The sequence below is a fragment of the Cupressus sempervirens genome, chromosome 10 (assembly GCF_028749045.1).
Source record: "Cupressus sempervirens isolate cs-2001-9-10 chromosome 10, ASM2874904v1, whole genome shotgun sequence".
Lineage (NCBI taxonomy): Eukaryota > Viridiplantae > Streptophyta > Pinopsida > Cupressales > Cupressaceae > Cupressus > Cupressus sempervirens.
This window is the reverse complement of record NC_143127.1, coordinates 357,046,407-357,060,172: the sequence shown is the minus strand read 5'-3', so window position 1 is coordinate 357,060,172 and position 13,766 is coordinate 357,046,407. Positions and strand designations below refer to the sequence as shown.

Sequence of the window (13,766 nt, the reverse complement as noted above, 5' to 3'; positions counted from 1 at the left end):
ATTTTCAATACAACCACTGTAGATAATTTAAAGAAAAGATGCATACATAGGTGGTATATTAAGAAAGGTTGGAAATTTTTTAAAAGTATTCTTTGTTTGTCCTTTGCAACTCCTCGTGGATAGCTAGATGATAATAATAATCACTACTAGGAAGCCTTGAAAAGTAATTTGCAAAAATAAACCATGACCCTCAAAGTGAAATTCAAATGGTTTACAAACATAAGGAGCTTGTGACCTTTTATAAGGACCTTGCTTTATGTATAGATATCTTAAGGACAATCTTATTTGATAATAATTTTCTTTTTTTCTTTTTGTCTATCTATTCTTCCTTTTCTATCTTAGGAGATTATAATTATCTTGAGCAATATTCTTGTTCAAAGCTAGGTGTTAAGAATTTGGTTTGAAAGAATGAAAGAGTAAGTGAGACTGAGAAGGTGAAAGTGGACAATTGTCTATATTCATGCATAATCATGAGCTTAAGACTTTGATTAGCTACTTTAATTTGAAAAATGAATAATAGATAAAATAGTAATTATTATTAATAATAAATAAATTTATTATTATTCTTCAACATATAAAACATGAACAAAACATGAAAATCTATTTTTTTCCCTATCCTTCCAATATTATCATCTTGACTATTATAAATAATTTGTTTATCTTAAAAAATACCATTCTTAATTTTGTTTTGAAATTTATTATAATTGAAGAAAAACTTAAAGAACCTTAAGAAAGACTTCATCATGAAATAGTAAATCCTTAAAATGCCCGGCGAAGACCTAAAACGACCATTACACACACACATTGTCTGTGCGAAAAAAGTCCTTTTCCTGATATACGAATATCTGTACCGTGGCTTTGTCCGGGGCGAACAAATGAAATAGCCATCGGAAGCAGCGGCCAGAAAGGAAGAGAAGAGAGCGTTGTAACTGGCCAAGGGTAATGGCAGCCCCAATGAGATCGGTGGTAACGGTGGGAAGCTCGCTGACGGTAGAAGAGGCCAAGAAGCGCGCCTTAGATCTTTATAGGCAGGCGTGCCGTGCCCTTCCTCAAATAATGGAAATATACAACCTTTCTGAGATCATCACCACTTCCGAATTACGCTCAGCTATCTCATCCCAGTTCCGCAAGCATGCTGGTGTGACCAATCCGAAGGTATTCGATCTAACCCTTCCCTTCATTTAATTTCGTACAATACACCAATTCCCTGCGCACGCGTTGCTTTCTTGTAGGATGTAGCCTAAATTCAGATGTTTTCCTGCACTGTGTGCAATTGTAGCGCCTGGAACCTAAGCTGTTGCCCTATGTTTGCAACAGTCCCGTGAGGGAGGCTAGCAATGTGGAGTGTTTTTCCAGCATGAGCAAGCTATTTAAATGTATTTTACTTCGCAGCCAAGTCAGTTGCTTTTACCAGATGAGATCCCTCTCTGGAGTTATGTGTAGCCCGTGGCAAGGTTTGGTTTATTCTCAAACTTAGTTATGAGATCGAAACCCAGAGGTACAAAATTAGAACAATAAATAATCTTAATGGGAAGAGGTACAAAATTAGAACGATAAATAATGTGAATGGGAAGAGATGCATGTTGGCAGTGGGCCAGCTATCTCAAAGGGTTCGTGATACATCTTAACCACCTCCTGTGGCTCTCTAAGACTATTGGTTGTATTTAGCATTGATTCATCAAATTTCTTTACAATAGAGCTGGTCACATGTTGGAATGGAGGCCGCAGCAAGTGATACTAGGAGGGGGATTGTTGGCAGTGGGCCAGCATCCTTTGTGAGGTTCGTGACATGATTTATCTGCCTTCTGTGGTTCTATAAGACTATGGTCGTATCTGGCATTGACAAGCCGTGCATGTGAAATAGTATGCCAAATTTTATTTCCCTGGACTTGGCCCTGGCCTCAGGATTAATATTTATTTTCTAACTTTTGACATTTGCATCTCTAGTTTTTTACACTAAGACCTAGTTTGGAAGTAAATCCAACTTTGCCAGTTCACCTACAGTTAAAGCACATGATAGAAAAGTTTTTGTTCTTACCTTTTGTCGGCTGCTTTAGACGGTCAGTTTGGGGCTAAGGAAGGCTTACAATGGCAGATTGGGGTATAGTGTAGCTGCAGATGCCTACACTCACAACTTTCAAATGTGAAAGCAACCTCAGGAGAAGACTGTTTCCTTCCTAAACTAAAGAGTAAATTAATGAATTGAAGGAAAAGGGATGAGAGGAAGCATAGGCTTCAGATAGACGGACAAAACTAAAGCAATGCAATAAAATGCTGGTGGAGGTGTGCCAAAGAAAGAGGTCAGCTAACCCTCCCTTTAATACACAAATGGTCCTTCTCCATGAATATGCAAATGTCTGTAGCAGGACTGCCACAACTTACATTATGCAGACCTATCAATGTGTAAAACAGTAATAATTGACATCTATGGCTAGTGGATATAGAATGCAAAAAGACGATTCACTTCTGTGTGGGGTCATAAGCAAATGCACCAAACATGCAAAAATTGGATTGGTGGCGCCATTCAAGATGATATATGAGAAACAAAAGCTAAAACCAATAAATGAACAGTTAGTTTTAAATTTTATAACAGGATCCAACAACAAGAACACTAAAATTGTAAAGATAGCCAAAAGATCTTTACAAAGAGGAAAAAGTCTGTATACAGAGATTACAAAGCTGAAGCAATCAGAGCCATCTATCCAAGTGATTAAATTGATTTGCATGCTGGACATCAATGAAAGATATCTCCTCCTTTAGGGTCTTTACATCATACTTCTCCAAAAGGGTGGAGGAATTTTAAAATTAAATATTTAAAATAAGAAGCCACAACAAATGATACAGAACTTTAAAGGATATTAATAAAATAAGGGATTTTATTAAATTTTGAAATAGTCTTTTTATATTGCTTAGTTTTTATACTTTATATTAGGTGTTGCGATTAAGCCAAACCTTTTTGAACAACAAATATTATACAGATGACGAATGGCAAGGTAGATAGAGCTCACAAGGGATGATATCCTTGATAATAAATTATAATACCACATTGTCTCTTTTCCTTGAAGTTTATAGAGGCGAGGCAAGAGACAAACAAATTGTTTGGGGAATTGCATAATGTTTGCAAGTCGGTGAATACTTGCGGAGTTTGCAAACTATGTGTCAGACTACACCATATCAAATTGTAATACAAATTCTTCTTTTATATGAAAATATTTCATCGTGGGAATCCATAGAAGATTCCACCCTATCAAATCTCTGTTTTGTGGTGTGATCTACAAATTAGTGGATACTGCTTTTATGTCAAGCATAGTGGTGCAGTTAACCCTCAGAAAATATAAAAAGATGCTCAAACATAAACATTCTAAGTCATGGAATGTTCTATCGATATTTAAAAAGACAAAGGTAGGTCTCAATTAATAAAAAATTCTAATCTAAATACCTTATGTACGAAGAGATAAATTGGTAATTTCGAAGAGGTTAATTCTGAGCCATTAGCTCAAAGTATATTTGTTAACCTATGTGAATTAGATTAGCTCTTGTTACATTCCCACCCTTTATTTATGTGCAATATTCTGGAATAGTATTATATCTTTCATTTTGACAGAATTTGCAGGTTATTTCGTTGGCCAATGGTTTAATTCAGTTTTTTCATTTTTCGAAGAGTTTATTTAATTGGGTTGTTTCAAAAGGACATCCTTGCATTTTAAGAAATACCTTTCAATCTATTATCTTGTTTGGTAATGCCAACTAAGTTTAATAATAAATATCAAAAGGTTGGTCATAGGCCAACTGATTTCAGGTCATGTCTCCATCATATATTTCTAGAGTAGTAAGTTCCTCGAATCAGGCAGGTCTTATTATTTATTTTTACAATTGTATAGCACCAACATTTAAGGTTGCCTAATTCTTGACCATCTTATCAAACATAATTTTTATACTTAATTGGGTTATTTCAAAAGGACATCCTTGCATTTTAAGAAATATGTCATGTCCCCAATTTTTGGTGACAGTTCGATTTAATTAATTTAATTAATGGTTGTCCAAGGACGACTAATTAATTATTTTAATTAAATAAATAGTTATTAAAAGATAACTTTATATTTAATAAAGTGACTTGGATTATAAAAATATTTAATAAAGTCACTTGAGGGATAAGATCAAAAATGTTCTAGAAGTCTCTGGAGAGGATGGAGAGAAAAGAATAAATAGGCACCCCGGGGCTCCATTCGAATCAGGCAGTTGTTTATCTCTCTTTCGATTTCAGATTGTGATTCAATCACAGGTGCATTGTGGAACCTAGGGTTTTCGCAATTGTCACAGTTGGCCATTGAGAACGATAACTCTCAATAGGTACGCAATTTTGAGGGTGTGAAATATCATTTGAATTATTGCAGATTGGAGGTGACATTTCAGTCATTTCATCAGGGACAAATCTGTGGCCTAAGGCCAAATCTTGCGATTCATTGATCATTGGAGGTTTAGTTAGGAAGGAATTAACTTATTCCTTATCAGGAATTAATTGGAGAGAGTCGAAGGGAAGCTGGAAGCACATTTGTGATCATAAATTATAAAATATTCATTATCAGGATTGAGGGCCGAATGGAGGAGTTGGTATTGTGATAAGTTTCATAAGGAGTTCGAAGAGTAAGGGACATCTTCTAACAGCGCTGCCGAATACCATTGAGGTCATTTCAAGGAGCATGGAAGATTAGTTAAGGAGTTCGTGGGTCACCATCCAGCACCTCTGTATATTGATCAAGCCAGATTTCATTCACCTTGGACAGTCGGTGATGCCTATTACCGTGAGCTGTCTACCAATCAAGATGATTGACTTTAAGGAAACATGGCCGGTAAGTATCGAAAGGTGGAGCGTTTGCAAGTGCCAGAACTGACTTCCGCCTAAGATTGAAGAGGAACACGCAGAGGAGATCGAAACAGGAGAGCATTATAATCTGCGGTTTAGATAATACCAACAACGAGCATGTTATAGGAGATAATTGCCAAGTGCGGGTTTCATTATTGATGGCAAGGTTTTTGTTGTTCCAGAAAGTGTAAGCACACCAAATGTTCCTTATGGGAATTCATTCAGAGTAGAATTGTTTTTCTGCATTACACCCAGGTCCTGAGTTACCTTCAGGGGAAGAGACTTCCCATCTTTCCATTTCATGGAGAGTCAATTTCCTTCAGAGTACGATAACAAGAAGTATGATTGAAAGTGGAATGAGACAAGGACTAAAGGATAGCTTCCTGCGGCATGCCCAGTTGCTTTCCCAGACTGTTTCTCCTCTGGATTCAGCATTGCTATCCGAGGAAACACTGCAACTCCCAGTTTTTCTTCTGCACGATCTTTATCCACTTTCGCGTTAGGATCAACGGGTTCTATTAAGCCAGGAATTTCAACATCAGCGGTTCCATTTGGGTCGAGGTTTATGACTTTACCTGGCTCGGTCCGGGGCGAGGCTACTGTTGCTGAGGTGGAAACAAACCGAAGGGCCAGTTGAAAAATATGAATATCAAGCAGAGCTCACATTCAACCAAGGAGGGATCACCAACTTAAGGGAACCGTGGCTAAAGATACAAACAAAATCAGGTTCTCAATAGATCATTAGAATCAATTAAATTAACAGGCATTGTTACTCTTCCTGTATTACCCGTAGGGTAACTTGTTATTGATACTTGGGTCTGTAATCATTGCACTACTACGAAGAGTTTAATATTATTGGTGTTCCAGTTATCATGGCATCCCTTGTATAACCATCTTTATTGCAAGTAGTTCTAGAGACAAATTCATTCTAGCAGTATTAAGTTGATTGCTAATTGTTTGACGAAATGTCAAACTCTTGAAGTTTTAAAATTTTTAGTGCTTAAAGAGTCAATCATCCTGTCGGGGATATTTCAGTGGTATCAGAGCGGTTTTCTTGCCATCCTGTGGGGTGAGAACTGACTTACATGAGTGATCAGCACTCTACTTCAACCAAGATGTACAGGTACAGCACAAAGTCTCCAAGGACACAATCTCGGACAAGTAATAGACACAGTATTCAGAGTTGAAATTGTGGAAAGGAGGACTATTCAGACATTCAGGATGAGCTCAGAAAAATCAGACATAACATGTCTGAACTGTTGGTTAAGCACCATCGTATGATTGACAGGCTGTCCGTCCCAGCTAAGGTGAATAAATCAACTAGATTTCGTTTTGTCAAATCTTCTCACAAAGCGTTGACTGATACAATGAGAGATGTTACTAGGAACCTTAATGAGGAATTCGAGGAACAAGTGTGCAACCGGTCAGAGGCTTCAGTTCGGTCACAGGAAGAAGTGGTGAAGGATATTACGCTGATGGATAGTAACTGTCAACTTGATACTTCAATTAAGACAGTTGTATACAGGTTTCCCAAGGGTGATGTCTCAGATACTAAAGGTGGTTTGGTTCCGACAGTCAATGATTACAGTGAAGTGAGTTCAGATGATGATGAAGATGTCATTGTGCATGATAATGAGATACCTGGTGGAAATGAGCAGACATCGAGCATTTATGATTTTGCTGACAGAGAATACCAGGCTCAGTTAGATGCTTCGTCACATGAGGATGAAATTGGTGGTACTTCACATGATTGGTCCAGCCAGCTGAAGGTGAGCGAAGATAGTGTTGTGACTTCTTTATCTCATCATGACAGGATGCGGGAGATGATAGAAGAGCACATCCGGATGATTCAGTTACAGGATAGACAAAAAAAAGTCCAGGCAAAGTTCTCTTGTGTTGACCTACAGGGGATAGGAGAGGGAATGGGAACGATGAAGTCGAGTTATCTACATCTTCTATCAGATCGTGACCATCTTCTTAGACTTGTCAGAGACTACTCAGATGCCTTGAGAAGGAAGGAGGAAATTGACAAGGTTTCTCGCGAGCTTGAGGACACTCGAGCAACTTTGGCTTTACAGGACGAGGAAAGACATGGGAATGAGCATGGCATGGAGCTAAGCTTAGTTTCATCTGGCACGTCTGACACTCAGCTTCCTACATTTGATGGGTCATATTTGGTTGCTGATAATGTTACGCATTCATCTAGCATTCACATCCAGGATACAAGGACAAGGTCAGACAGGTTCGTAGAGCCAGTTGGTCACATTATTCAGGTAAGAAGTTTGCTTAAGTTACCGGCTGTCCCTTGTTCACAGATATGGACTCGAGAATGTTTCAGCAGTGTTTGGGATTCAGTTAACCAAAGAACTTTAACACTTTATGGTAGCCATAATTGTTTGAGTACTATCATGGATTTGATTAGCAGAATACACGGTGTTGTCTTTCCTTGTGCTAGCAGTTTGTCCGATGTTGGTATTAGTTTTTATACACTGGTGTTAGGTTTGGTTCATATATGCAGACGACCATTCTTGCTGAAGGGTGTTGAAGATTTTTCATATTTGCAATCATGTACAGATGAGTCCCAGGATTGTTTTGACCTTGGGGAGGATGAAATGGACAGTTTTGAAGACATAGCTTCTTTGACAGTTTCTTTAGTTACAGAAGAGCTTGATAGCAGAACTACAGATTTTGATACTCTGGATGTTGATATGAGTTTTGGAGTTGATTCGCAAAATATGGGTGGTAATAATCCAAAGACCAGTATCTTTAAAGATACTCCTTTAGACAATGCGTCAGAGGGAGTTTATAAAAGACAGTCTAGCCAGAGCCATCATGTGACTAGCCAATTGAAAGTTAGTGAGCGAGACATTGCTATCGCTTGTGAGCATTTTGATACTGCTCGTCAGTTGTTGGCTGTTACTGGTTGGGGTTCTTCTATGACAGATGAGTCCAGCGGTGGTTACTTTTCTTTGGCAGAGATTCATGCCTTGCATGAAGCTGTTCGAATTTTGAATCAGGATTATTTACGATTGGTAGCCGACCGTGGTCACTTGGTTGAGTGGGGGAGTACAGCATATGAGGCACTCTTGGATCGTGAAGAGGAGGTGAGTGAGCTTTCCCAAGAGCTCATAGCGACTTCTGAGGCGTTAGAGGACACACAGCGAGATCTACAGAAGTCGCAGTTTCAGTTGAAGGAGGTGACCGTGGAGTTGGAGCATTTGCGGTCAAAACCAACCCCAGACCCAGTTCATTTGACTACTGAGGTGGATGATGGTAAGTACACTTCCGCAGTTACTACTAAGGAGCATATTGTTGAGGCTGACACACATATTCAGGATTTGGTAGTAGCTGGTTCTAATGAGTTCGGGATACCGGTAGAGTCAAGTTTCCAGATTGATTCTTCTCAGATAGAGGATAGTGTGGTACAGTTGAGTATGCCACCCTTACAGGAGGACCAGTTGTGGTGTAAAGGGGAGTATGTTAATGTTTCCTCATATAATTTTTACTGCACTGAACCGTTCATGAAGTATTTGTTGGATAGCGCATGTGTTCAGTTAGACTCGCATAAGCTGACAGAAGGTGTTCTCATCCAAGATACTAGTGTTATTTGCAGATTGGTTGAGAAGATTATAGGGGTCCTTTCTACTATGCTACCTCACAAGGATCTCGAGGAGGGGTTTGTTGAGCAGAGTGCACAGGGACCTATCCGACCTACAGTCACTCGGAGTCAGAAAATGGAGCCATCTGTTGATTCCCAGTTCAGTGATGATGAGCCAGCAGCAGAGTTTGGAGGTTCTTACCGGCATTATACGGTAGGGTACGCTCATCATTGTTCTTTTGACACAGAGATAGAAGATTTTATTTCACGCAGATGTAGATTGGCTCCAGTTTCTTACCATCCATTAGGGGATAGATTGGCACCATCTTTTGAAAATAAAACTGGTAGTAGCAAGTTACTCGGCCTGCAGCATCGACACACTCGGAGCAGTTTTTCAGAGATTGAATTTGATGGCAGTAATTCAGGTACCTATAGCTGTTGTCATATCTACAGTGCAGTTGGGTGCAAGTGTCATTCTGACGGGGGCTTGAGTTTTGATAGAGTTGATGTTTCAGTTGGCTTGAGTTCCGCAGAATGGTTTCTTCTACTGACATCTACAGTTGGTTTACAAATGATTTCATCAGAGTTGTCAGTTGTTTGGATGTTGAGTACAGTTTCTCAGCTACTGGTATTGATGTTTTCTCCACGGGAGTATGATGAGGATTGGGATGATACACAGATTTACATTTGGGATCCAGGAAGACTGATTGGTTCATGGTTCAGCCATTGCTTGGGGACAAGCAATTTCAGGAAGGGCGGACTGTCATGTCCCCAATTTTTGGTGACAGTTCGATTTAATTAATTTAATTAATGGTTGTCCAAGGACGACTAATTAATTATTTTAATTAAATAAATAGTTATTAAAAGATAACTTTATATTTAATAAAGTGACTTGGATTATAAAAATATTTAATAAAGTCACTTGAGGGATAAGATCAAAAATGTTCTAGAAGTCTCTGGAGAGGATGGAGAGAAAAGAATAAATAGGCACCCCGGGGCTCCATTCGAATCAGGCAGTTGTTTATCTCTCTTTCGATTTCAGATTGTGATTCAATCACAGGTGCATTGTGGAACCTAGGGTTTTCGCAATTGTCACAGTTGGCCATTGAGAACGATAACTCTCAATAGGTACGCAATTTTGAGGGTGTGAAATATCATCTGAATTATTGCAGATTGGAGGTGACATTTCAGTCATTTCATCAGGGACAAATCTGTGGCCTAAGGCCAAATCTTGCGATTCATTGATCATTGGAGGTTTAGTTAGGAAGGAATTAACTTATTCCTTATCAGGAATTAACTGGAGAGAGTCGAAGGGAAGCTGGAAGCACATTTGTGATCATAAATTATAAAATATTCATTATCAGGATTGAGGGCCGAATGGAGGAGTTGGTATTGTGATAAGTTTCATAAGGAGTTCGAAGAGTAAGGGACATCTTCTAACAGCGCTGCCGAATACCATTGAGGTCATTTCAAGGAGCATGGAATATTAGTTAAGGAGTTCGTGGGTCACCATCCAGCACCTCTGTATATTGATCAAGCCAGATTTCATTCACCTTGGACAGTCGGTGATGCCTATTACCGTGAGCTGTCTACCAATCAAGATGATTGACTTCAAGGAAACATGGCCGGTAAGTATCGAAAGGTGGAGCGTTTGCAAGTGCCAGAACTGACTTCCGCCTAAGATTGACGAGGAACACGCAGAGGAGATCGAAATAGGAGAGCATTATAATCTGCAGTTTAGATAATACCAACAACGAGCATGTTATAGGAGATAATTGCCAAGTGCGGGTTTCATTATTGATGGCAAGGTTTTTGTTGTTCCAGAAAGTGTAAGCACACCAAATGTTCCTTATGGGAATTCATTCAGAGTAGAATTGTTTTTCTGCATTACACCCAGGTCCTGAGTTACCTTCAGGGGAAGAGACTTCCCATCTTTCCATTTCATGGAGAGTCAATTTCCTTCAGAGTACGATAATAAGAAGTATGATTGAAAGTGGAACGAGACAAGGACTAAAGGATAGCTTCCTGCGGCATGCCCAGTTGCTTTCCCAGACTGTTTCTCCTCTGGATTCAGCATTGCTATCCGAGGAAACACTGCAACTCCCAGTTTTTCTTCTGCACGATCTTTATCCACTTTCGCGTTAGGATCAACGGGTTCTATTAAGCCAGGAATTTCAACATCAGCGGTTCCATTTGGGTCGAGGTTTATGACTTTACCTGGCTCGGTCCGGGGCGAGGCTACTGTTGCTGAGGTGGAAACAAATCGAAGGGCCAGTTGAAAAATATGAATATCAAGCAGAGCTCACATTCAACCAAGGAGGGATCACCAACTTAAGGGAACCGTGGCTAAAGATACAAACAAAATCAGGTTCTCAATAGATCATTAGAATCAATTAAATTAACAGGCATTGTTACTCTTCCTGTATTACCCGTAGGGTAACTTGTTATTGATACTTGGGTCTGTAATCATTGCACTACTACGAAGAGTTTAATATTATTGGTGTTCCAGTTATCATGGCATCCCTTGTATAACCATCTTTATTGCAAGTAGTTCCAGAGACAAATTCATTCCAGCAGTATTAAGTTGATTGCTAATTGTTTGACGAAATGTCAAACTCTTGAAGTTTTAAAATTTTTAGTGCTTAAAGAGTCAATCATCCTGTCGGGGATATTTCAAAATACCTTTCAATCTATTATCTTGTTTGGTAATGCCAACTAAGTTTAATAATAAATATCAAAAGGTTGGTCATAGGCCAACTGATTTCCGGTCATGTCTCCATCATATATTTCTAGAGTAGTAACTGCCTTGAGTTAGGCAGGTCTTATATTTATTTTTACAAATGTATGGCACCAACATTTAAGGTTGCTTAATTCTTGACCATCTTATCAAACATAATTTTTATACTTAATGAACTGTTGCTATCTTGAGTAGCTTCTTCGTGATGTTTTCCATATCGTCTAGGACAATCAAGAAGGCACCATTATGGTTAGTTGAAATACAGGGAAAGCTCTTCCCGTGGCAGCGGGCCAGCGTCCCTCGTAGGATTCATGACATGACTTAACCTCCTCTTATGGTTCTATAAGACCATTGGTTGTATTGGGCATTGACAGGTCAATCTTTTGGTGCAACGACAACCTTGGCCTTTCTAACAATTGGTATTAGAGCTTTGTCACGGGTTCAAATCTTGCAAGCTGTGACGAGTTATGCTGGGAGGGGGATTGTTGGCAGTGAGCCAGCGTCCCTCGTAGGATTCACGACATGGCTTAGCTGCCTCTTGTGGTTCTATAAGACTATTGGTTGTATTGGGCATTCACAGGTCGATCTTTTGGTGCAATGGAAACCCTGACCTTTCTAACATTTCCAACTGCATTGGCCAATAGAATGCTACTTTGTAATCTTACTCAGTTGGAGGCACAAGCTTGTCTCTTGTTTTTTCAAGCTCTCACTTAAGGGGAATGAGTTTACCACTTTGAGCTTACCTCATTATAAGATCACTGCAAAGAATCTGGGTTTACTTGGGTTTTCCTTTTTAGACTTACGAGACAAATCAACTATTGTGTTCAAATCTATAATAGGGTATTTAGATTAGAATTTTTTATTAATTGAGACTTGCTTCATCTTTTTAAATATCGATAGAACATTCCATGAGCAGGAGATTGTTTAGAGAAAACTTTGAATGTTTATGTTTGAGCTTCTTTTTATATTTTCTGAGGGTTAATTGCACCACTATGCTTGACATAAAAGCAATATCCACTAATTTGTAGGAGATCACACCACAAAATAGAGATTTGATAGGGTGGAATCTTCTATGGATTCCCACGATGAAATATTTTCATATAAAAGAAGAATTTGTATTACAATTTGATATGGTGTAGTCTGACACATAGTTTGCAAACTCTGCAAGTATTCATCAAGTTGCAAAGTACTCTCAATTTTTTTGGCTGGGCGAGTACTCACAATTTTAACTCGCGTATTTTTATAGATGTAAAAAAATGTAGGTAAAAATGTCATATTTTCACATTTTGTTAATGCTATAAAACTATGCATTTTCTCTATTGTGATGTCAATTTCTAATCTAATACATTTCTAAATTAATTTTGTAAAAAATATGTTTCTTTCAGAGATTGCTTCCTGAGTGATCTCCGAGTTTGAGTCTGTAAACTATGGTTTGACAAATGTCATTTATAGATAGAACTTGAATTAATCACATGAAAAATCATTTGGTCACTCAAGAACCTAAATTCTTGACCCATATCAATATTTAATATAAAGGAAGGGAATACATAGGTTAGATAAGAGAAATTTGTATCAACTTTGGCATCCTTACTAAATCACGACTTAGGGGGCTTGGAGGAATATGGTATTCACTCATCGACTTCTCCCATGGAAGAGGAAGTTATTCACCATTCCTTCAATGACAACTTTAGAAAAATCTCATGGCTTCTCACGAAATGCGAATCCATTTGTCTATCATGAATGTTATGTCAAATGAAGTGCACTTGGACACTAAATGCAACATTCTTCTCCCCTTGACTGGATTACAAGCAATTGCAGTAGTACCTGACTGCCATTGTACAACATAGCTGGCAAACCATATGGAAGACATAGCTCCATCTAAATTTCTATGATGCAACTTGCAAGCAATCTTTTGTGCTGCATTAACTTCTCCTCCATGCTTAGTGATAGTGGTCAGTAGAGAAATGCTCCTGTTGCTTGCGAGCCTAGACATAATCATTGAAACTCAAATTAATGATTATGTGAACTAGATTTTTCTGATCAATTCTTCCAGTTACTTTATGTGAGAAGCAAGATAGCTCTAAAAGGTGGTAAAGGCATCATAAAGGTATGTGTGAAAGTTATGTTATATATTCAAAGTTTTCTTTATATTATTATATGATATGTCAATAAATACATAGAGGTATATAAATGTAATTACAAATGTGTGTTTGTGTGTTTGTACATACATACATACATGGAAATCTATATCAACTCAAAGTAATGTGGTGCAGGAGCACCTAACATACAAGATACCAGGAGGCTACAACTGGTTAAAGGCTATGATGAGCAATTTACAAGTCTTTAAGCTCATTTGAACATGTTTTGAGTTATATTAAGCCATTATCCGAAACTGTGTAATTCAATTGTAACAAGTTGCTAATTTGAGCAACAAGGGGTCCTGAGTAGGTCTTATTAAAATAATATTTTATTATTTATTTATTGCTCAATAATGTACTTTATTTTAATTTTAGGTGATAAGATCGTCTTTGATCTTATCTATAGTTTCTTTTTAGAAACTTGCTTAT

At 38.3% G+C, this 13,766-nt stretch overlaps 1 protein-coding gene across 1 annotated transcript in view; it reads left to right on the top strand.

The window, feature by feature from the left end:
- The first annotated feature begins 779 nt into the window (after positions 1–779).
- Positions 780–13,766, top strand: part of LOC149534094 (LYR family of Fe/S cluster biogenesis protein) — a 29,622-nt gene continuing 16,635 nt past the window's right edge. Inside the window, exon 1 of the mRNA XM_089803740.1 lies at positions 780–1,155. Within this exon, the coding sequence (XP_089659866.1) occupies positions 943–1,155 (213 nt within the window). The 5' untranslated portion in view covers positions 780–942. The remainder of the gene's footprint in view (positions 1,156–13,766) is intronic.